Source organism: Bacillus rossius, chromosome 14 (genome assembly GCF_032445375.1).
Source record: "Bacillus rossius redtenbacheri isolate Brsri chromosome 14, Brsri_v3, whole genome shotgun sequence".
NCBI classification, from domain to species: domain Eukaryota; kingdom Metazoa; phylum Arthropoda; class Insecta; order Phasmatodea; family Bacillidae; genus Bacillus; species Bacillus rossius.
In genome coordinates this window covers 44,704,595-44,729,228 of record NC_086341.1, presented here as the reverse complement: position 1 = coordinate 44,729,228, position 24,634 = coordinate 44,704,595, and the positions used below count along the sequence as shown (strand labels likewise).

Genomic DNA, 24,634 nt, shown 5'->3' with positions numbered 1-24,634 from the left:
TCACAGGAACACAATGCGCAATTACAATTTATTAAGTTAACAATAAAACTAAAGAATTGAAATGAAACAAATACTTCTAAGTACTAAAAAAATTGAAAAATCCTACAAAATAACTATGGCCACTTAATAAATAAGTAATAACGCTGTTACGTGTAGGGTAAAAGTGTTTTATACAGTTTTAATTGCTACTAATATTTACACTTTAAATTCAAAGAAGGACTCTCTCAGTCATAAAAAAAACAGTCTCACGCCGATCAGTCACTTATGAGCTAGGTTAGACAGTGGCTCACTCTGCCAGACTGTCCGCTCACTGCAGTCCTTGAAGACTACTGCCATCCGAGGCATTTAGTGTGTGCGCGGCTAGAAACCCAGGTCTCTATGACTCGCTCAGTGTACGGTGAATCAATGATGCACCCCCACACTTTTGTTAGAATCACTTGGGTCAACGGGCGAGGCGCGTGTCTTGTGGGATAGGTTCGGCACACGGGCCTGTGTAATAATAGCCTAGGAAGAACACACACACAATGTAAAATAAGATATTGAGATCCACTCGAATTAACTATTTATTTTAATTGCAGTCAATAACATTAGTATGGGATAAAAACAGTTTGTTATGATAGTAACATTTTATACATTACACCACCTATATCTTAGCAGGAAATAGTAGTAACTGCAAAATAAATATTACTAGTTACTGAAGCAGATACGTTGAAGCAGATACATGCATAAAATAAATAATGATGAAAAGTCACTATGTTGTTTCGCATTCATGCCTTAAAAACGAATACGCTCTCCTTCTTCCCAGAATTTGCGCGTACCTGATTGGGGTGTTACCAGAGTTGTCTGCGATATTGACATCCATTTTGCAACATTTCACCAAGTATTCGATTGTTTCTACACTGTCATATTCAACGGCTAGGTGTAGAAGGGTTTTACCCCATACGTCTTGAATACTAACATCTACGTCGTGGTCATTAATCAGGTACTTCATTATTTCAAGCTTCGCGTCTGAAACAGCACATTGCACAGGTGCCATCCCACCTATTTCGATTGTTTCTACACTGTCATTTTCAACGTCTAGGTGTAGAAGTGTTTTACCCCATACATCTTGAACATTAACATCTGCGGCGTGGTCATTAATCAAGTACTTCATTATTTCAAGTTTCGCGTCTGAAACAGCACATTGCACAGGTGCCAGTCCACCTATTTCTTCGTTGGGATCGATATTCTTATCATTAACTAAATATTTTACAATCTGCAAAGATCCACCCATGCATGCTGCGTGTAAAGGGGACCTGAATAATTTATGTCTTATTTCAGGCGGCATTCCAAATTGATCAATTAAACATTTAACTATTTCGTACTGACCAGCACGGCAAGCAAAATGTAGAATCTCGCATAAAGTTAATTGTATTGCTTGATCAGTGGTGTCAACTACTCGAGAAAGAATGTTTAGTAAGTTGACGTATCCACATCTGCATGCTGTGTAGATGCCACTCATTGCAGAAACAGGTTTTCCAGCGAGAATTTTAACCACAGTATCGATATCCGAGCTCCCTGTCTGATGCTGGAGAATGCTGCCTAGAAACACCCAGTCACTTGACGAAGGGTTTGAATTGATGGCGGCGGGAGTCATATTAAACTGGTAAACTGCTGAGGCGTCTGCTTTATGGTGAAGCAGATCCTGGACTATCGAGGCTTGATCTTTAGCACTCAGGCCAGCAGCAATATGTAGAGTGGTTCTGCAAACATCGTCCCTTGCATTCACATTAACTATTCCCGTGGCCAGTAGTTCTGATAATTGTTGAACGTCTTTGCAGAGAACTGCCTTATGAAGCGGCTTATTCTGGCAAACCAGTTGGTTCCATACATCTTTAACAGTAGAATATTTTTGAAAAAAAATAATTTTCTCTAAGAGATTTATGTTTTCTGACAAATTTACTAACAACCACCGCGGAAACAAATAATCAGCATACAGTTTGTGCAGAAATTTTGGCTTTCCGTTTAAGGCACCAGTTAATATTTCTGCCTTGAAATAATCTGAATATTCTGTTGTCAGTAACTCAATAAACTCCGTGACTTCATTTCTCGTTTTTTCTTCCACAAAACATCGAAAATCATTATCAGAAAGTAGAGACCGAATCGACGTTATCATATGAATATTGTTAATTCTTCCCTGGTAAGCATGAACGACTTGTTTTCCCAAGTTTTTATTCTCGCCCATCTTGCATGAAAGTGATGTATCGGTCTTCATGCTGATCCAAGTATCCAATAACTGAAATAAGTCAATACCATTATTGAGCAGTTGATTTGAATGGTTGTTTTTATATACCTCCAAAAGCATTACCAAATGCGAAGGGTTCGCAACGAAACCTCCGCCGGTTGTTTTTATAAATCCTTCAACAATATTTTTTTGACTTTGCTCATCTAAATCTTCCCCTTGCAAAAATTTCCAGTACTTGGAAAGCAACATTTGGCATTTTTGTTGATTTAATGGCATTAAACAAATTTCAGTTACTTGTAAAAGTTCCCTCAAATCAACTCCTTCCATTTGCCTGGAAGATAATACTATTTTCTTGAGATTAAGTTTTTGAAGTTCTACGATAAAATTCTTAAATGCGTTTTCACTCTCAGGAAAGAATTCTTCTACACAGTCTACTATCACAATTATATTTTCCGGAGAAACATCTAAAGCATGTTTGAATATAGCCTTCTCGGCCTCATCACCATTTTTAATAGCATTTATTACAAGGACAGAGTCTGCTGAAGATTTTCCTGGAATTTTATCGTCTTTCGCGAGCCATTCTTCCATAGTATTGTCATTTGACACACACACTACCCATGCACAAGTATCGACTTTTTTCTGCTGATAAATTAGATGATTCAGTAACGAGGTTTTGCCCATACCAGGCTCGGCTGTTATAACAACGTTCTTGCTGGAGATTCTCCAAAAATCATTTTCATCCTGAATAGTGGTATTATTTCGTTCAAAGTTTTCGTGGACAACTGCAGTGTCACCATGTGACTGGCGCCAAAACAACTTATTTTCTGCCATGTGTAACCAGTGAACATTTTGATGCAATCCACACAAATCTTCAAAATCTTTCTCAGATTGAATGGTAATATAATTACATATTTTGTACTTTTTATTAAAAACATTTACTGTATTACCTATGTTTACATTCTCTTTAATAAATCTGGTTGAAGTAGACTGAAAATATTGAAGCTCACAAGAAGGATTGTTTCCATCTGTAAGGTAAATGTTCTCAGTAGCATTAAGAATTTTCATTGGGGATTCAGGTACACTACAGCCATTTCTCGAAAACTCTTGCTCTTTCAACAGTTTCTCAATATCTTTCTGATCTACACCACTTATAGCAAACAAAACTGGTTGGTCAGTCCACAGAATATCTAAAGACACAGAATCATACAATTGTACCTGGCGGCTCACATAGTATGGCAAAAGTCCAGAAATTGGCTTTCCTATTTCTATTGGCTCCCGTTCATCGACAAGCCTAGCCAATAAGACACTTCCGACAGTTCTTTCTGTTGTTTCATCAAGGTGTAGAATGGAACCTATGCACACATCTTGGCCCTGAAACATGATCTTCCTTTCCATTATGATTTCTTTTGACTTTGCTGTAAATTCAGGAAATTCGCATGTTACATGCTTTGCACTGGTTGTAAATTTATCACAACAAGAAATATTTTTTAATAAATGGCGCTCTTTAGTTATGAGCATCAGATGCCAGATGTCTTTTTGACATCGGTCAGGAATGAAGCTGTGTATTTTGTCTTTGTTATTTGGTTGCGTGCACGTTTCTGGACATTCTATTACAAGAAGAGGACACCATTCACTGGGCCACACATTTAGCACTTCATCTTTATACCTCCAGGCTGTATCCAAATCGAGTATTATGGAATGTTTAAAAATGGTGGAAACAGCTTGTTTTACTTTAAGGCATGCCAGACTGGTAGAAGTTTCTTGTGCCAAAATCATTGTCATTGTACTCTCACTGCTGAAAGAAAATTCGGCACATAACTTATCTAACTCATCAGACAGAAACTCCAAGCCAAAATTTTCAAATTGCATCATGTGGCTGGGAAGTATGGGTATATCTGGAATTAATCTGAAATTGATTTCGTGAAACAGTTTATCCAAATTATTGTTGGTTATAAAATATGCTTTATTCTCACAAGAGCCCCACCATTGAGCTACTGAAGCCATGAATTTCTTCAGTATCTCTTGGGCACCACATTGGCTGACCTTGCAACGTTTTGCTATGTCTTCAGTGATTAACTGGTCCAGTTTGCTGTGATCTGGTTGTCCGACGTGTAATTCAAATTTACGAAGGAACTCTCCCAAACTGTCAAGTTTCAATTTGTCATCACCGCAGTGATTTTCAAGATGTCTTCTCAAGCTGCTGTCATCGCGAACCTTGAAGACGGTTCCTCCTGTTGGTAGCAGGAGTCCGTGGTCCGAAGAAATTTCGAGCATTTCCTCCGAAATGACGGACTTGGCGTTGGTGTAGATGATCACGGCGAATTCGTCAAACGGACCGAGCGACTTGAGATCTTCTTCTTGCGGGTAGAGCCTCTTCATCTCGCAGTAATCGTCGAAGTACCTGAGCAGGGAGAAGTCCTTGTTGGTGCCCGCGAGGGTGTCGGTCCTGACCGTGAACCCGCGCTTGTGCTTCAGCTGGACGCACAGCACTCTGGGGCGGGCGTCCGTTCCTCCCCCGACGGAGAGGACGACGTCGTCGAACCTGCCGGCGTGGTGCATGCCCGTGGCGAGCCGGAAGGGCCTCCCGAGACCCGAGGCCCGCAGCGTCACCAGCGCCAGCATCTTCTTCTCGTACTCGTACCCGGACATGGCCTCGCTGGCCGCCCTCTTGCGGTACTTCGCTTCTTTCGGCGCCGACATTCCTCGACCTGCGATCACAAGCGCTGCTCATGAGCACGGGCGTCTCTGGGGGACACGTCAACTACATCCAGTAGTTTTATTTATAAAATACATGTATTTACAGTGATGACATGTAATGGTGGATCAGGTGTCAAATAAAAATGACATAAGAAACATAGTTTGAAAATAAACAGACATTTTAAACTTAACTCGACGGAGGTACTATCATTTAAATAAATAAATTTATTTTATTCCCTCCCCCCCAAAAAAACTTTATGTGCCAGAGACGCCAATGCCCATGAGTACAGCTACTCTCGTATTTTAACCCTCAGCAGGTGTTTTTTTTCCTAACCTAAGTTAAAACTAAGTGTGTAAGGGAGGGGTCTAGGTAGGGAAGACTCTAAGTGCGTCTCAGGGCAAGCCCTATACGCTCTAAACATGCGGGTTTTTAACCATGCAGAAAAGGTCACGTGCATCATGTGCTAGGAGGGGATTGGCCAGCCATGGCAGACGTTTTCGCCATGACTAACTCCCCTCACTCTTAATTCTAGACTAAAACTAGATAAGTTGGGCCCAGGTAAAACCTCCATAGACAGAGGGAAAACCCTGGGCACATACATGCGGGATGAAAAGGTCATGCATTATTACAAGCAGGTGGATTACAGGAATAGAAGGATGGTCCTGGAAGAAGAGTGGGGCGTGGTAGAAGTTCTACTATGCAAGGGGTGGGGCACTTGGACTTTTAGTCCGCATTGGTTTGGTCAGGTCTGGTCTTTTTGGGGGCGGCTTATGCCGTTTCCCGTCATGCTGCCAGTTAGCACTCATTGTGGCTGTGTAATATGATCGTGTAAGTGGGGCGGTCGCGAACTGTGGCGTCGGACTATACTCCAGAGTGGTGACATAGCTTCAGGTCGACCTGTCGCCAGTAAAAGGCTGTCGGTCAGTTAGAGAAATTGCCACCATCTGTCACTGAAAAGTCCTAGCTGCAGTACTACGCTGTGTGAGCTGCGGTCGCGAGCAGGGCATCGAGCCAGACTCCAGAATGGTGACGTAGCTTCAGGTCGACCTGTTGCCAGCAAAAGGCAGTCGGTCAGTTAGAGAAATTGCCACCTTCTGTCATTGAATCAGCAGGTGAATTTCGAATATATGCACACAAACACTCACACTCACACACACTCACCCCCTCCCTCCCGCTCTCACCATGACCCTCACCCTCACACTCACCTCCTCCATCCCCAAACCCCCGCCCTCTAAATCACACACACTCACCCCCACCTCCACCCTCAACGTCACCCTCCTTCCTCCATCCCCCCACCTTCGCCCTCACCCTCACACCCACCCTCACCCCTACACTCACCCCCTCCCTCCCTCACCACAACCCTCACCATCGCCCTCACCCCCACTCCCTCCCGCTCTCACCATCACCCTCACCCTCACACTCACCTCCTCCATCCCCAAACCCCCGCCCTCTAAATCACACACACTCGCCCCCACCCCCACCCCCACCCTCACTGTCACCCTCCTTCCTCCATCCCCCCACCCCCGCCCTCACCCTCACACTCACCCTCGCCCCTACACTCACCCCCACCCTGACCCTCACCCTCACCACCTACCTCACCCCCCCCCCGTCACACTCTCACACTAACACACACTCACCCTCACCCTCACCCGCGCTGTCGCCCTCACCTCTTTTGCGGTCGAATATAGGAAAAGGGTATACGTTTAGGTAAAAATGACATGCTAAATATAATATACTGTACGTTATTCAGTGCTCAGTCTCTTAACTCCAACTCACTTTACTTTGATATGATATATTAGTATAAAATAACTTACCTTCGATTAACTGATTTAGGGTCTAATAATGTCAAATTTGTAAATTATTTAAGTTATTCATCCTCTGTTTCTTAAACTATGCTGTATTTTATATGGAGATATGAGTTATGTTTATGGAAAAACCAAACTTGCTCCTTTTTGCCACCTTAAAAGACAAATTATAAAAATTAAAAAAAAATACAACTTGTATATATGAATGTTCAATCTATCAATGGTAGACTCAAAATATTGCATTTTTTTTATTAAAACAAAAACTTAAACCTTTTAAATCTTTTAGGAGCGAAATTTTCAAACAGATAAAATAATAATTTGTTACATATTATTTTAATTATTTTTACCAAATTATTTACGTCTTACTAGGTACGTGTCGGAGATATTTTTTTTATTAAAAAAAAATCAAAATCACCCTCTTTTCACCACCTTAGAATTCGAACTACGATAAATGAAAGAAGAAAAAAACAATAAATACTCTACATGCACGTTGATATTTCTTTGTTTATAACCTCTAATTCTAACCGAATCGGAAGAGTAAATTTTCGTTTTAAAACCATACTTTGCCCTTTCACCTCGTCCCCTTTAGGATATATACAATTCACAAAATGGTAAAATCTTGGTTGTTAGTTTTAGTTTTTTAATTATTGGTACGCAAATTATTTTCTCTTGCTTTAAAACATCCTGAGTTGCAATTAATAATCCTAAAACTGGGGCCACTTGCTGGGGCTCAGTCTTCCTGCACCTTTTTATATCATTTCTTTAATATTTTCTTTTTTTTTATGTTTTAAATATTGTTCAGGTATTTATGCTGTATTTATTTAAGACAGGCATAATTTATTTAAATATTTTAATGTGCGTAGTACAAATAGTAGCACAAATCTAATACCTATTATAATTTAATAATTTTGTTTTGGGTGCGATTTAATACGCGATATCGATACTTTATCCATGGACGGCCACTGCGCACGGTGTCAGGCTGGGTTCACAATTGAAAAAATAACAGTAACAGTAACAGTATGTCGTGTGCATAGGATATGAACGCCATGTTTCCTAACCTAACGATTCACAACAGCAGAAAGTTGGTCGTGTGCATGGGAGCGAGGTCGTGCGCATAGGAGTGAATATTTTTATTTCGGTCGCGTACGCATGGCACAACAGCCAATGGGAGAAGAGCAGGGTGCTTTTTTGGCGGGACTAGAACTATGTTTATATTTATTAACCATATTGTGGTAAGAAAATTTCGAGATAATAATAGTATTATCGTTATTTTGAAAGTTAATATGTTTATTTACTAACACCGCTAACAGATGTCGCATCGTTCGCGAAATTTCATTGGCTGAAATTAACAGTAAGAATTCAATTGTGAACCGATTTCGCAGTTCGCACAGGTCGTGTGCACAGGTCGTGTGCATGGCTTGCTATGCACTCGCTTAATTTTTTTAATTGTGAACGCAGCTTCATCGGCTGCTAACTGACGTCACGATCGCCGGACTGAGGGGGCGGGGCTTGTCGACTGCGGGCGGTGCTGGAAAGACACACAAGAGTCTAGCGGCAGCAATGCTACTTCCTGCAACTAGCTGCAAATGCCCGAGCCTTTCCGAAGTTGGCCGATCGGGAGCGCCTACCCCCTGGATGTTTTTTTATTTTTATTTTTTACGCGCACGTTTTTTTTCTCTCCAGTATATAAAAAGCCACACAGACTGTTTAGTGGATGGTTGGTTATATTAGGTAAGTATAGCTACATTAAAAATATTGTAAAAATCATTTTATGGTTGCTTAGCAAATAACTTTTTAATATGTAGCTATCCAGCGCTAGGAAACCATTTACATTATTTCACAGTATCTTTAACGCTATCCTAACCAAATCAACCGTCCACAATGTTTTAAAGTATTTATAATGTAGCTAACCTAACCTAATTGACCATTAGTTATCATGTCCTTACCTGAAAATTACAAGTTGCGTAAAATTGCAATGGAATATGAGGCGTCCCGAGAATATTTGTGGAAGACAAAGACTTCCTAGATTTTATACGGTATGAAAAATATACAAATCCACGAAGTACGTTTCTTCAATTAGGTATTTTCCTCTAAAAACAATTACAAATACCGTTGCCTTGTTTATGGTCTTTCCTTTTGACAACAACTCCATATTTATTTACAATGAACAAAAAAAATTGGTTGTCTGTAAAGTCGGTTTACAGACGATAGTTTAACGTGACAACGTCATAACAAAACATTGATGAAATTATTAATCCAGAAGAAAAGGAAATATCATATTCGGCCTGAGACTGAGCCGTAATAGGTTTTTTCAACCAAACCAGTTAGGTATTAAAAATATTATATTCTTTGAGGAATAATTTTTTTTTTAATTTTTCTATCTTTTGTATGATAAAATCTACCTCTGCATACTTTTATGAATAAAATTAAATAATTTTTATTGAATTATCACTATTTTGTATGGATAGAAAGGAGTGAAATGAAATGTAATATTTAATTAATAAATTTACTTTTATTTGCATTCATTAATTCAAATATATTTATTACTTTTGAAATGTTGCGTGCACCGTATTTATTTTTAAAAGTACAAAAAAAAAAAAATTTCGCAGCTGCCGGGATTTGAACCGACAACCGCTGACCGCAAACCACGAAGCCATACTTGAAATGTAAAATTTTCAGATGTTGTATACATATTTATAAATATTTTGTTCACAGTAGGGGAATAATATTATTTCGTTTTTATAACACGATTTTATAACAAATACGCATCCCAAATACACCAAACTTATTTATAATGTGTTACAATATTTTTTAAAACATTGTGCAAAAGATCCCGGTTGTAATTTGAATTATTATGTGTAACTGTAAAACACAATTGTTGGTTCAAAACGTATTTGAATATTAAACATTACTTTTAAATAACCGTACCGATTGTGCTGAAAATCGGTGGACGATCGTTAAATTACATAATATTAATAATTAAAACGACGAATACATGATTGAAAAGTCAAATCGATGGTCGTTCCAATCGAGTGGAAGAGAGATGCCACGCATGCGTACAATGAGCAAACAGGACAACATCCGTAGTGGGACATCAGTAGTGGGACACTTTTTCGTGCGTGCAGCCGGCGTTCATCGATTTATTAGACGTTGTCACGTCAAAAAAAAAAAAACGAAGATGCACGATCGGACGATTCGCTCCCTCGTCAGTGAAAAGAAGGCTTCCCGTTGCGGGATCGCGCCGCCGGCCCCGGAACGAGCGTGAGCGGCGCGGCATTTACAGCCAGTTGCAGGAAGTAGCGTTGCTGCCGATAGACTCTTGGCCCGTCACCAGTGCTTGGACTGAGCACTAAGTTTGTTGGGCACAAACGGGAGTGCCTTTACTACGGATTGCCGGCACCTGCAAGGTAAAGAGGCGACAGGTAGATTTGTATTTGGCCCCCCCGCCCACAGTGTTGCACATTTGGGATTTTACTGCAATTCACAAATTTGGTGACTTAAAACATTCATGCATGAATTACATCTTGAAGACGTCTGTTTTACGTGTCTTTAAAAGTGCGATGAATAGGCCTACGTTCCGCCCGTTATATGACTTTTTATTAAGAAATCCGGAAAACAGTTTATGGGGCTTTTTTTTAGAAGTCAAAGTTATAGCTAAGCCCTTATGATAATGGATTTTGCTTTTATGAGAGCTGGCGTGTAGGAACTTCTACGTTAACGCAGTGGTTTGTCGCATACGGTGTTTTGCACGGATGCGTTTGACCTCGCTGTACTTTTGTGTAGGTCAGGGAAACAGCTGATTGCTTGCGACTCTTCAGAAAAACCTATACGTTTAAGACTTTTAGACTCTACTACGTAAAATATGAAATTAAATAAATTAGTTTTAGCAAAGTTCAAAGTCTTATTTTATATACGCTTCTTTTATAACTAGGTTTTTTTTGTATAGGAATTTTGATACTCACTTATATTACTACCTACATCTATAATTTATAATGTTTTTAAAGGTATTATTTTTATATTATATATTTTAACTATCCATCATTAGCTTCGGTATGAGACGTACTGTTAGTTACCATATTTTGTATCATGTTGAAGGATTATCTAGTAAACCTCTATATTTTCTTTAATTCTTTTTTTGTATTTAGTTACCAAATACTAGCCCTTAATGTTTATGCTACCTTTTTATGTTTACGCCCGGCGACTTGGGTAAATTCTTCGGGAAAGAAAGGCGGGTTACAAAACAATTTTCACCCCTTAGGGGTTGAATTTCGTAAAGTGGGAAAATTGTGTTTGATAATTTTGTTTATTATTGTACCCAATACATTTTAATATGTTTAATTAAACTCTAGGATAAAATTATACATCTTACAACCATATTCACGCCTTTTTTAACCCTTAGATGCAAGATTTAACGAAGTGGTAAAACTGTGGTTGGTAGTATTTTGTATTTATTTTTGGTACCCAATATATTTTATTTTGCTTCATTGGTAGTATATGATAGGGCATCCGAGCCTTGGCTTCTGGCTGAGGATTGAGGATTGTTGACGCCATTTTGGATTGTGATATCACAGTGGACATCTTGGATGACTTTGACCTTGACCACGGTGGCTATCTTGGATCCGTCACCTTGGATGTCATTAGTTTGAATTTCACATCCACCATTTTGTTTTCTAGAACTTTTCGACATTTTGAATTCCGCCATTTTGTTTTCTAGAACAGTACCCATTTGGATTCTAAAATGTTGCAATTTTCGTTACAGTGGCCATCTTGAAAATCGATAAATTGTATGCTAGAAGATTGAAAAAAATTAATTTTCATAAATAATTCAATTAATTTTTTTAAATCCCACCATCTTAAATTAAGACAAAAACGATGCATATTTTGTTATGGTTTCCATCTTGGGTTATATAAATGTTAAACTTTTCGTTATGCCTGCTATCTTGAATGTGTATGATGTGATCATTGCACAAAAGTTATGGCCAAAATCTTAGAATCTAAAAATTGAAATTTTCGATACAGCCACCATATTGAAAACCCGTAATTTTTATGCTAGAATATCAGGAATTTCTTTAAAAATAATTAAAATTGTTTAATGAAAAACAGTCCACCATTTTGGATTATGATGTCACAAATGCCATATTGGAAATTTGTAACTATCAGAAAATATTGGGAATAATTATAAAATTGATACAAAAAATAATTAAATTAAATTTTAATAAAATTTTAATTAAAAATGCATTAAAATCACATCGGTTAAAACATAGCGAGAACAAAACAAGTGATGATGGATCCCTCCTCCACAGAAGCCACCAACAGACTGACCTCCCACCACTAATGGCAAGGTAGATATATAAACAAATAGTATGACGTCATACCCGCCATCTTGTTTTCGTCTGCTAGGGTCCACCATTATTTTTTGTCTGCTGGAGCCTGCCATTTTTTTTTGTCTACCAGAAGGTTATACCGTCATGTTATTTGAATTTGATCTGCTATGGTGCAGTAATTATTTATTGCTAGGACGCCCACCATCTTGCAATTTGGTCGCCATCTTGGAAATATGTGTTTATTTACCTAGAAATTCGGTGAAAATTCTATATTTGATTTTTAAAAAATCTGCAATCAATATACCGGTTTATTTTATCAGTTCCTGTCCTTCGTTCGATACTTGGTCGATGCAAAATAAATAATTTTACATATAAAATTTTACTAAATAAAAGCAGCTTAGGTTATTAGTCTACCAGTCTCCAGTAAACCGATGATAACATATTGGCTACTATCTTAAAAATTTATATTTTTTAATATAGAAACATGGTAAAAAGTACCAAATTCATAAAAAAAATCAACAAATAATTAATTGATTTATTCGATTGATTACAACGCTTGGTTCGATCCTTGCCAAATACAAAAAAAAGAAGATAATTTAAGGTAAAAAAATAATAAAATATGGTGGAAAGTCCTAAAAGAGTCTTAAATTTCTCTACTACTAGCCCCTAGTAAGGCGATGAGACGCCATATTAAAAATCCATAATATTTGACCAAGAAATTCGGAAAACATTTCAAAAACAATATAAAAAAATGTATATTAATGTAATATTGACTTCATAGATTTCCGACCTTGGTTTGATTCTCGACCAGTTATAAGAGTAAGTAAAGCTTAAAATAAATTTTGAATTCCGTTTCGCATTAACTTTCGTGGAGTTTAGTAACTCTACGAAAAATGACTCTGAACAAGATACCTGTCCGACGAAATAAATACGATGTCGATGTACCTACCATGAAAGTCTAATTTTTCGATACTTGAAATACGCCCTAACCAGGTATTGTTCAATGTTAGGTGTATAGACCAAGCATTTCCGAACCAAGAGTTATTTTTTGATGATATTAAAGAAATATTTTTAAACAGGAAAATTCCAATGTCAAACGTTTAGACCATACATATCGGAACCACGAGACCAATCATGGCCTGAGTACAAACTTAAAGATCCACAATCAATGAAAAGGAAGCACATTTAGAAGCTTAATCAAAAGAGGAAGCACAATCGAAAGCACAATAAAGGTGTGCTGGGAGTGATGTTGGGTACGGGTGTTTGAGGTGTTTCTACAATCTCTGCACACTCGTTTAAATTTGGCTGCTGGTGTCTCAGAACGATTGTTCCAACTCACCCTCGCTGTCCGATAAGTTTGGGCGGCGTGTAGGTCACAGGTCGACTGGTCTTCTTCAACCAACATACACCGTGATGCGGTGTCTGGAGGGCAAAGCTTTCGTCACGACGCACACAAGGTGATGTGTGTTTGCCGTTTGTTAATATATTTAGTGGGGGGGGGGGGGGGGGGGGGGGAAAGGTCAGCCGGGGTCATCCGGCTCGGGTTATGGTCCGAGGTTCGCGATAAGAGATAAGAGAGTGGATGTGGTTTAAAACATCCGTCAAACACATCCGATGCAGTTTATACATGGATTATTGTTGTTACGTAATTTTGTTAGGTGGATGTGTTTGCATGATGTCATAAATATCACTTTTTTTTCCCCTTCTTCATGGATGGTCTTCCACTTCCGAGTGGTGGGAAGTCTCTAGTCTTATCATCCGATAAAAAAATAAAAAAAGGAATACGCCAAACATTGAACAATACCGGATTGGAATTTATTCCAAGTATCTAAAAAAAATTAGGCTTCCATGGTAGGAACAGCAACAACGTATTTATTTTGTCGGACAGGTATCTTGTATGCAGTCGTTTTTCGTAGAGTAAATGATTATTAAAATCCGCGAAAGTTAATGGGAAACACAATTTAAAATTGAGTTTAAGATTTAGTTACTCTTGTAACTGGCTGAGAATCAAACCAAGGTCGGAAATCTATCAAACAATATTATATTAAAAGATTTTTTTTGATGATTTTCAAATGTTTTCCGAATTTTAAAAGTCAAATATGATGGATATTCACGATGGCGCCCGATGTCCTCATCGGCTTACTGGAAAGCTGGTAGTTGAGGTATTTAAGCATCTTTCAGGACTTTTAACCATATTTGATTAAAAAAAGAGTTTTTATTTACCTAATTTTTTATGGATTGAGCAAGGCTGGAACCAAGCACTGTAAAGGATGAAATAAATATTTTTTTGCTGTTTGTTATGAATTTTGAACTTCTTATTGTATATCTAGCTTTAAAAAAATACAAATTACCAATATATTGGCCAATATGTTATCATTGGCTTACTGGAGGCTGGTAGACTAGAACCTAAGCTGATTTTATTTAATAAAAACTTTATATGAAAAATTATTATTTTTTGCATTGATCAAGATTCGAAACAAGGACTGGAACTGATCGAATCAATCAGTATATTGATTGCAGGTTTTTATAAATCATTTATGGAAGTTTCCCCGAATTTCTTGCTAAATAAGTGTATATTTCCAAGATGGCGACCAATTGTCAAAATGGCGGGTGTCCTGGAGTTAAATTATTACTGCACTTTAGCAGGTAAAATTAAAATAACGAGACAGTTGCAACCCTCTGGCAGACGAAAAAAATATGGCAGCATCCAGCAGACGAAAACAAGATGGCGAGCATGACATATATCTTGATATATCTACCTTGACATTAGTGGTGAAGATCTGTCTATCGATGGCTGCCGTGGAGGAAGATATAGTCGCTAATTTTTTTTTGCTGTCGCTGGATTTTAACCGAAGACTCCAAGATGTTAGTGGTATTTAAATACAAATTTAATTAAAATTTAATTTAAATAATGTTTTAATAAAATTTAAAATTATTCCTAATATTTTCCGATAATAATTACGAATTTTCAAGAGGGCGGTTTTGACATAATCCGAGATGGTGAAATGATTTTTATTTAATATTTGTATAAATAATTTTTTTATTTTAATTTTTTTCCTGATTTTCTATCATAAAAGTTATGGATTTTCAAATTGGTGGCTGTAACAAAAATTGCAACATTCTAGAAAAAAAGATGTCAGCCGTAACTTAATGTGCAACAATGTTGTAATAACACAATCAAGATGGCGAGCATAATAAGAAGTACAACATTTCTATAAACCAAGATGGGGACCATAACGAAATATGCAATTGTTTTATCTTAATTTAAGATGGCGTATTTTTTAAATTAAAATTTCGATAATATTTTTTTATAAATTTTAAATTTTTCCCAGTTTTTTAGCATACTAATTACAGATTTTCAAGATGGCGGATGTGAAAATCAAAATTTTGGAATCAAATTTTAAGTTTCCTAGATGGCCACTGGGGTCAAGGTAAAAGTTCAAGGTCAAAATTAAAGGTAAAAGGTCAAATTAAAATATCTAGGTCATCCAAGATGGCCGCCGTTACATAACAATCCAATATGGAGTAAACAATCCTCAAACCTCAGCCAGATACCAGAGCTCGGATGCTTTAAGTATATGTAAAAATTATCAATTTCAATACATCATGATCAAAGTCATAAAAGAATCATAGTTTCTAAGTCAACCATCATCATCTGATAAGCCATTATGACTGCCTGCTAAAAATAAATAAAATTAAAAATACCAGAAAAGGGTCAGGTTAGAGAAATAAAACACGACAAGTTCTTTTACAAACATTAAATTTATTACATAATTTCTATTCTACGACAGGAACACTTGCAAAAGTTGACAATCTTATAAACATTTAGGCCTGCAGTGGCGTGAAATGACTAATTCTTAGCTCCAATCGGTTTATACTAGACAGAAACCAGCCAAAACCTTTACTGACATAGTCTTCCTCTTCTTGACATAGTTTCTGGATACAGTGTTTAGCAGTTTGCTTCACATCGTCAGAACTGTAAATTACTGTAGCCGATGTATTGAATGCTCACTTCCTCACTTTGTCATCGAATGGATATGACTTTCCATATATACAGTAACACCACAAGTTATATTTCAAAGGTCCGTTTGTTGCTACGTCATCAGTAAGATGATTATGTTCTGTCTCATAAAAAAAATGTCTTTGACTCCAAATGCTGAATGAGCCCCAAATACTACAACAGCGCCAAAGCTCCAACAGCTCCAAATGATGAATCAGCTCCAAATGCTAAAACAGTTCCAAAGCTCCAACAGCTCCAAATCTCCAACAGCTCTAAATGCTCCAAATGCTCCAAAGTTCTAACAGCTCAAAATGCTCCAAAGCTCCAACAGCTCCAAAGCTCCAACAGCTCAAAAGTTACAAAGCTTCAACAGCTCCAAATCTCCTACAGCTTCAAATGCTCCATAGCTCCAACAGCTCCAACAGCTCCAATAGCTCCAGCAGCAAAAAAGCTCCAAAAGTGCCATAGCTCCAAAATTCCAACATCTCCAAATGCTCCAAAGCTCCGAAACTCCAAAGGCTCCAATGATCCAACCGCTCCAAATGTCCAAAGCTCCCAATGCTTCAAAGCTCCAAAGTATAAAAATCATTGGCTCCATCTGTCTATGACTTCAATAGTCTTTTGGCTCGAAAGCTCCGATTGCTCAACGAGCTCCTAAGTTCCAATTGTTCCAAGTGTTCCATTTTCTCGAAGTGCTCCATCTGCAGAATCTTCACGTTTCTCCAACTGATTTCAATTACTTTTTTTTTATCGAACTTGACATGATTCTTGCATGACATTATTAGTATACATTTTTACTGTCAGTGGTGACGATTTTTACACTTCTAAGTTATAAGTTTTATTTAGAAATCAGATTTCCAGAAATGATAGAATCCATTTTGAAAAAATTATTAATTTTTCTTCAAGTTTATACATATGCATTTAATCTTAGCCATTTTTTTTTATGTAGCCAGCTTCCCTCAGTTCTTTGAGTATGAAGGAAATTTCTTTGATGCTCGAATAGTTTCCTGCACAAAGCGAACCATGTAGAAGTCTTAGCCTGTCACCAATATGTTAGGATCTTCCTATGAGATATAATCAAACTCTTCTGCTACATTCATCTTCCTTGCATGTTTATAATAAATATTATGATCTCTGGTGTCTTACGGTTAAACACCAACCAGAAGGTCACTTTCGACATCGAGCCAGTGATTATCACAAGCTTTATCAGGATAATTAATTTTATTACGACGTTTCCTTCGTTTTGGTCTTATATCTGTCCTGCTTTAGGTGCTTCAGCACAGTACTCAGTCATGTCATGTCAGCCTTAGATGTGTCAGCACAGTCATAGATATGTCAGCCTCAGATGTGCGTCATCACAGTCTTCAATCATGTCAGCTTCAGATGATTCATCACAGTATTCATCCTTGTCAGCTTCAGGTGGTTCTCCGTCTTTCACATTTTCATGGATACGACTAGATATAGGTGTAAGTAAATATCTTTTCATTTCTAATGAGGTTGCTACTTTATTCGTTTGTTTTATGTTTTGAATTACTATCGTGATCTAGAACATTATTTTTAGCATTAGCTTTTTTACATTCTTCATAATCATTTTTGTCGTCTAATATTTCGCCTTCGTTCCTCTTCTGCGATGTTGTAGCTCAGTCTTCGCTATCTTTATTCACCTTAGTTGTAAGGTCTTGCAATGTTCATTTAAGAAATGTCTTCTACCAAATGATTTCTGACACTGAATGCAATTAAATGGTTTTTGACAAGGGCCCAAAGTACACTCGCTTCTCTCATGTCGTTTAGCTTTCTTTCTCAAGGTAAACACCTTGCTGCATTATCTACAGTGATGTCGTTTTGATAACGGTCCAGGGTACATGTTAGCTTCTGCGACTAATGCCAGATACAAACTAAGAGTTTTAAATTGAAACCATTACTTAAATATATTTTTTTAAATAGTTCGTCAGCGAGAGTTCAGTTATCTCATGCAAAGGAAATTGTTGTAAGTAGTTCTCTTTTCAACAATAGATTACGCCACGTGTTGCTTACAGGTAAATCATATTTATTTCTTTTATGCGGGATGCGGAATGCTCACTAACGATCGCAAAAGAAGGATGGCTTCACTAGACTCCAAGGGGAAGGAAGTTCGTCCTTAATGTTAGTGTTTCTCGGATTTCTCAGAGCTTATTATTATTATTTGATGAGTAATTTGATTTTTTAATTCCACCTGATAAAAATATTGCAAGTGACGATTTAGTAGCAGAATTTCACTAATTAAATGTAACTCTGAATAAAATCAACATGACTCATTAAGTAAAAATTCCTTCATGCAAAAATCGGTTTCTCAGAACTAACCAGAAACAATTGAAAAGACCACAGTAATAATAAGGAGCACATGGAGAAACCACAAAATGTTACAAGAATAATCAGTAGCACAAGGAGAAAACTATCATAATATTGTGTACCATAAACATGTACCCTGGTCCGTTATCAAAACGACATCACTGTAGATACTGCAGCAAGGTGTTTACCTTGAGAAAGAAAGCTAAACGACATGAGAGAAGCGAGTGTAATTTGGGCCCTTGTCAAAAACCATTTAATTGCATTCAGTGTCAGAAATCATTTGGTAGAAGACATTTCTTAAATAAACATTGCAAGACCTTACAACTAAGGTGAATAAAGATAACGAAGACTGAGCTACAACATCGCAGAAGAGGAACGAAGGCGAAATATTAGACGACAAAAATGATTATGAAGAATGTAAAAAAGCTAATGCTAAAAATAATGTTCTAGATCACGATAGTAATTTAAAACATAAAACAAACGAATAAAGTAGCAACCTCATTAGAAATGAAAAGATATTTACTTACACCTATATCTAGTCGTATCCATGAAAATGTGAAAGACGGAGAACCACCTGAAGCTGACAAGGATGAATACTGTGATGAATCATCTGAAGTTGACATGATTGAAGACTGTGGTGACGCACATCTGAGGCTGACATATCTATGACTGTGCTGACACATCTAAGGCTGACATGACATGACTGAGTACTGTGCTGAAGCACCTAAAGCAGGACAGATCTAGGACCAAAACGATGGAAACGTCGTAATAAAATTAATTATCCTGATAAAGCTTGTAATAATCACTGGCTTGATGTCGAAAGTGACCTTCTGGTTGGTGTTTAACCGTAAGACACCAGAGATCATAATATTTATTATAAACATGCAAGGAAGATGAATGTAGCAGAAGAGTTTAATTATATCTCATAGGAAGATCCTAACATATTGGTTGACAGGCTAAGACTTCTACATGGTTCGCTTTGTGCAGGAAACTATTCGAGCATCAAAAAAATATCCTTCAGACTCAAAGAACTGAGGGAAGCTGGCTACATAAAAAAATGGTTTAGATTAATTGCATATGTATAAACTTGAAGAAAAATTATTGTTTTTTTTTTTCAAAATGGAATCTATAATTTCTTAAAGGTGTAATAATCCTCACCACTGACAGTAAAAATGTATACTAATAAAGTAATGCAAGTATCATGTCAAGTTCGATAAAAAAAGTAATTGAAATCAGTTGGAGTAAAATGAAGAATGTGCAGATTCAGCACTTCGAGAAATTGGAGCACTTGGAACAATTGGAACTTAGGAGCTCTTTGACGAATCGGAGCTTTGGAGCCAAAAGACTGTTGGAGTCATATACAGATGGAGCCAATGTCTATTAATCTTTGTAGATTTTAAGTTTTGAAGCATTTGGAGCTTTGGAGCTGTTGGATCATTGGAGCCTTGGAGCTTCGGAGCTTTGGAGCATTTGGAGCTGTTGGAGATTTGGAGCTATGGCACTGTTGGAGCTTTGGTGCTGCTGGAGCTTTGGAGATTTGGAGCTTTTGGAGTTGTTGGAGCTATGGAGAATTTTGACCTGTAGGAGATTTGGAGCTGTTGGAGCTGTTAGAGTTTTGGAATTGTTGGAGCTTTGGAGCTATTGGAGCATTTGGTGCTGTTTCAGCATTTGGAGTGAAAGACTTTTTTTTCTTGACGATATGAGACAGAACATAATCAGCTTACTGATGACCTAGCAACAAACGGACCTTTGAAATATATATTGTGGTGTTTCTGTATATATGGAAAGACACATCCATTTGATGACAAATTGAAGGAGTGAGCATTCAATACATCGGCTACAGTAATTTACAGTTCTGACGATGTGAAGCAAACTGCTAAACACTGTATCCAGAAACTATGTCAAGAAGAGGAAGACTATGTCAGTAAAGGTTTTGGCTGGTTTCTGTCTAGTATAAACCGATTGGAGCTAAGAATTAGTCATTTCACGCCACTGCAGGCCTAAATGTTTATAAGATTGTCAACTTTCGCAAGTGTTCCTGTCGTAGAATAGACATTATGTAATAAATTTAATGTTTGTAACTTGTGTTGTTTTATTTTTCGAAAATTACACTTTTCTGGTATTTTTAAATAAATTTATTTTTAGCTGGCTGTCGTAATGGTTTATAGAATGACGATGGTTGACTTGGAAACTATGCTTCTTTTAGGACTTTGATTATGAGTTATTGATATTGATATTTTTTTTACATATAATCAAAAATTAAATGCATCGCCCAGGGATTGAACCAAGTATATGAACTGATCGAGTCAATCATTACTTTAATGAGCGAATGTTTTGATGAATTTTGGATTTTTTCCCGAATTTCTAGCTAAATAATTACGATTTTCCATGATTGCATGAAAAGTGCAACGAAGGTTTTTAAACATTTTTTATTATTAATTTTTAAATAATACATTTTTTCATTAATTTTTATATTTACCCGATATTCTAGCATTAAAATTACGGATTTTCAAGATGGCGGACATGATGACATACTAGGTGACGATATATATACTTTGATATAATGGGTGGGGGGAGGGGTCAGTCTGCCAGCGGTTTACTTGGAGGAAGGATCGGTCGCCATTTTTATTTTTTTTTGCTCTCACCTGGTTAGAACCGAGGACTCCGAGCTCCATGTCGTAAATGTATGTTTTTAAAATATTTAAAATTTTATTAAGTGAATTTTTTTATAAATTTTAAAATCCTTTTCATTAAAATCGGATTATAAAAAAAGATTTTCGAGATGGCGGCCGTAACAGAAATTGCAACGGTAAAGTCATAATTATAAATGGCTGCCATGGCATCCTAATTTTCAAGGTCATGACCTCTGCGGCTTAAAGCGACTAGCTCTTATGACTTTTAAGCCGCTTTTAGGATTTAAATTTCTTTCTATGGCAAAAGACTTATGAGGTTTTTAGAAATCCTAATTTTTGAATTATTAAATTTTTTGAGATTTTTTGGCGGAATTTGTTTTCAAAAACTGGAAATTTGGTCGATTTTTGGCAAATTTGGTCTAATCTAGGCAAATTTTGAAGGTCATGGTCATCCAAGATGGTCGCCGTGACGTCACAATCCAAGAATGCGGTTCGGCTCGTCGGCTCCACAGCCTTAAAGACTGCGCTCGGAGCCCCTTTTATTTACTACTTATGTATAATATATTATCGCGGGCTATTTTCTGTATCATGTTTTCTATTAGAATATGTATTATTTAAATTTTAAGAATGGTGATCTGTTTAATTTGTTTTAGTGAACAAAGAAATAAAAAGACGCAACTAATTATTTACTTCCTTTAAAATCATAGGGTAAGGACATGCGAATTACGTATATTTACATACATTCCAATCCACATTACCAATGTTTTGATTCTGTATGTTTATTTATGTGTGGAAATAAGGAAAGTGGGTTGAGGATGTAGAAGCAAGTAAGTATAACAATAAATTGGGAATGTTTGAACCTGATTATGACAAAATTGCTTAAACAAATGACCTTTCCTCTGACTAGGGAAATTATATGGCCACATTTTATATGCAGTCGATAAATACGTAATAAAAAACAAACTAAGGTTATCGTTTTGAATATGTTTTTACATGGGGAAGGATAACACAGTTAAGTATTAAAAGAGGCATATGTAATAAATGCACGAGGGTTATAAAATTTTGGTGAGTGCCATACAGTCGGTATTGATTAGTCTGTGTTATTTGATGCTGGTTTCCTACTTTGGCTAGTTGATAATATCAATTATTTGTGGAATACTTTTCATTAATTTTTTAAGCGTATTAATATTTTATAAGGTTGGTAACATTATAGTTTATCTTTATCTATTTTCTCTGTTGGCTGGTTTTCAGTAAATTTTATTATTATAGTTTGTTTTCATTAAATATGTATTTTGTACTTATTTTAAAAATTGTTGTGATAATTATCACGTTTTACCCTTAGGGAGGTCACACACTGATTAACTGATTAAATGAAACTAATTTAATGTAATTAGTTTCATGAAATTTATTTAATGTTTATCCACACTAGTTAAACAAAAATATTTGTAATCAATTTTATCGTACAAAGAAGAGAAAGTGATAATGCTTTTTTGGTGGCTGAAAAAAAGTCATTGGGTTCATCCACTTATTCGTGATAGCTAGTATAGAAGGTTTGTACCTAGTTGAAATTAATATAGTGCCAAAATTGTTTACAGAATGTCTGAAAACTAAAAACCATGATCTCCTTTGGGATTTACGTGATCGTAGCAAACAACAAAACTGGTATCACTGCTGCTAACGTTTAAATTAATTTGACCGAAACTTGTGTCAAAAATATATTTTAATGAAGAAAATATTCCGCAGCATTATTAAAAAAAGATCTCATTCTTGTCCATTTTAAACCAAACGTCGTACCGAGAAAGAAAAAAATTCTACCGATCCGATAAATAAAGTTATTTAGGTGTAAATTATGTAAGGTAACTCATTACAAGTATTCTACTTTATTCTAATGGAAAACAAATTAGCTAATATTTAACATTTGTTGGTAATATTTTTTGAACAAATTGTAATCATAGTTTAATGAATACTTCTCTATACCTATTAAAATGTTGTACAAAGACAGAGACACAGTATAAGATAATTTTTATTTCCTATTTATAAAAATAAAATCCTAATTAACGTCATAATGGGGCAAAGGCTTTTGATTTGGGGTGATTTCCATATGTAGCACACATTCGTATTAAAAACAAAATATATTTAAACTCACCTGAAGTAAGCAAAATCTCCAGAAACCACCAAGTTAAAACATTTCTGTCTACCGTCTTCCCATTACGAATACACCGATATCAAGACCTCGCGTGACCATAGACTGCCTGAACCTTTCCAAGAACTCAGCCACAAGATAACTAATCAGGAAAGATTTGTTTAATCACAAAGTTTTCTGTCCGGGAAGTAATCTAGAAAGATAAGTTTAGAATTCTTAGAAATGTGCACCAGTGCATATCAAAACATTGTACCTCTAGCAGACCTCAAAATTATCACGCGACTTCAGTATCCCAACGCATAAGAAATCATATCGAAACGATTTGAAACAGTTACATTGGACAGTAACAAGCCGTTTGTATCCGAGGCGAAGTTTTGTGTTTGCTAGTAGAACACACGGGTCACTATTTTGATTGGGTTTTTCCAGCAATCAGCCTTTAGCTTTAGGCCCGTTATACTAAGACACAGAAACGAAGATGGATCACGCAAAACGAAAACGGATCACGCAAAACAGAGACGGATCACGTAAACGGAGACGGATCATACAGAACGAAATATCCACAACATCAAGCTTGCGGACACGGATTCGTAAGGATTAGCTCGGCAACGATCAGTTCTGTCTTCCACTTTACTCCATGCGACCAATAGAAGCCGATTGCAGTGGTAGTCATTATTGTATACTTTTTGAGCACGTAAACATTGCTTGAAGTACAGGAATATTCAATGTTATATAATTTATTTCTGGTTATTTTTTTCATGTATGTATATCCTGTACATGTTATTCTAACGGAGAGTAGTTTTTAATTACAATAATTTTTCTTAACCGTGAAATTCAATGTAATTAGTCGCCATTTGTTACGTTTCAGTGCATTATGGAAGTGGCAGACCCGATAGTGCAATGTTACGGGAGATCCATCTCCGTTTACGTGATCCGTCTCCGTTTACGTGTCTTTGTATCACGGGTATTTGCCATCCAAATCTTTTGTTATTCACGCACTATTCGTTGATGTTTTTCAAAGCATTCCTAACATTTGAAGCATCCTTTAAACGGTGGCTGTCAGAAAGTCCTACGTGGATAAATAACTAAGAACCAAACATTTTCTAATTCCAATAGTTTGCCGAATTACTTGAAAGTTTGTTATTTTTGACTCTCAACTAAAATTTTGTCACCAAGATTCAAATTTTAGATATCCAAAAAAAATATGTATATTCTATATAAAGGTTATGAATTCACAGGAATTATTCATGCTTAAAAATGTATATAGTTACAATACAGAATTAAAAAGTTATTATTTTGTAGCTGCACATGGATGTGTATACATTTATCGATAAAAGACTTATTTCCCCCTCTTTATAAAGTGAATAATTACAACAGTATTTTAATCTTAAAAAATATTGAGCGAGTCTTTCAGTCTACTCGCCAGTGGTATATAAAATTCTAACCTCGGTAACGAGAAAATTCATATGTTCTCAAGTTGTT

General features: G+C 36.6%; 1 protein-coding gene across 1 annotated transcript; it reads right to left on the bottom strand.

The window, feature by feature from the left end:
• Window positions 1-154: 154 nt before the first annotated feature.
• On the bottom strand, window positions 155-23,249 carry LOC134538840 (uncharacterized). The gene is made up of 2 exons (XM_063380381.1): window positions 23,159-23,249; window positions 155-4,932 (listed from the first exon to the last, which is right to left on the bottom strand). The coding sequence occupies exon 2, from the start codon at window positions 4,922-4,924 to the stop codon at window positions 752-754; it is 4,173 nt and encodes a 1,390-aa protein (XP_063236451.1). The 5' UTR covers window positions 4,925-4,932; window positions 23,159-23,249; the 3' UTR covers window positions 155-751.
• Window positions 23,250-24,634: the final 1,385 nt, after the last annotated feature.

Bases quoted from the DNA above. Each gene is read 5' to 3' on its own strand.
- LOC134538840 (XM_063380381.1), bottom strand. From the start codon at position 4,924: ATGTCGGCGCCGAAAGAAGCGAAGTACCGCAAGAGGGCGGCCAGCGAG.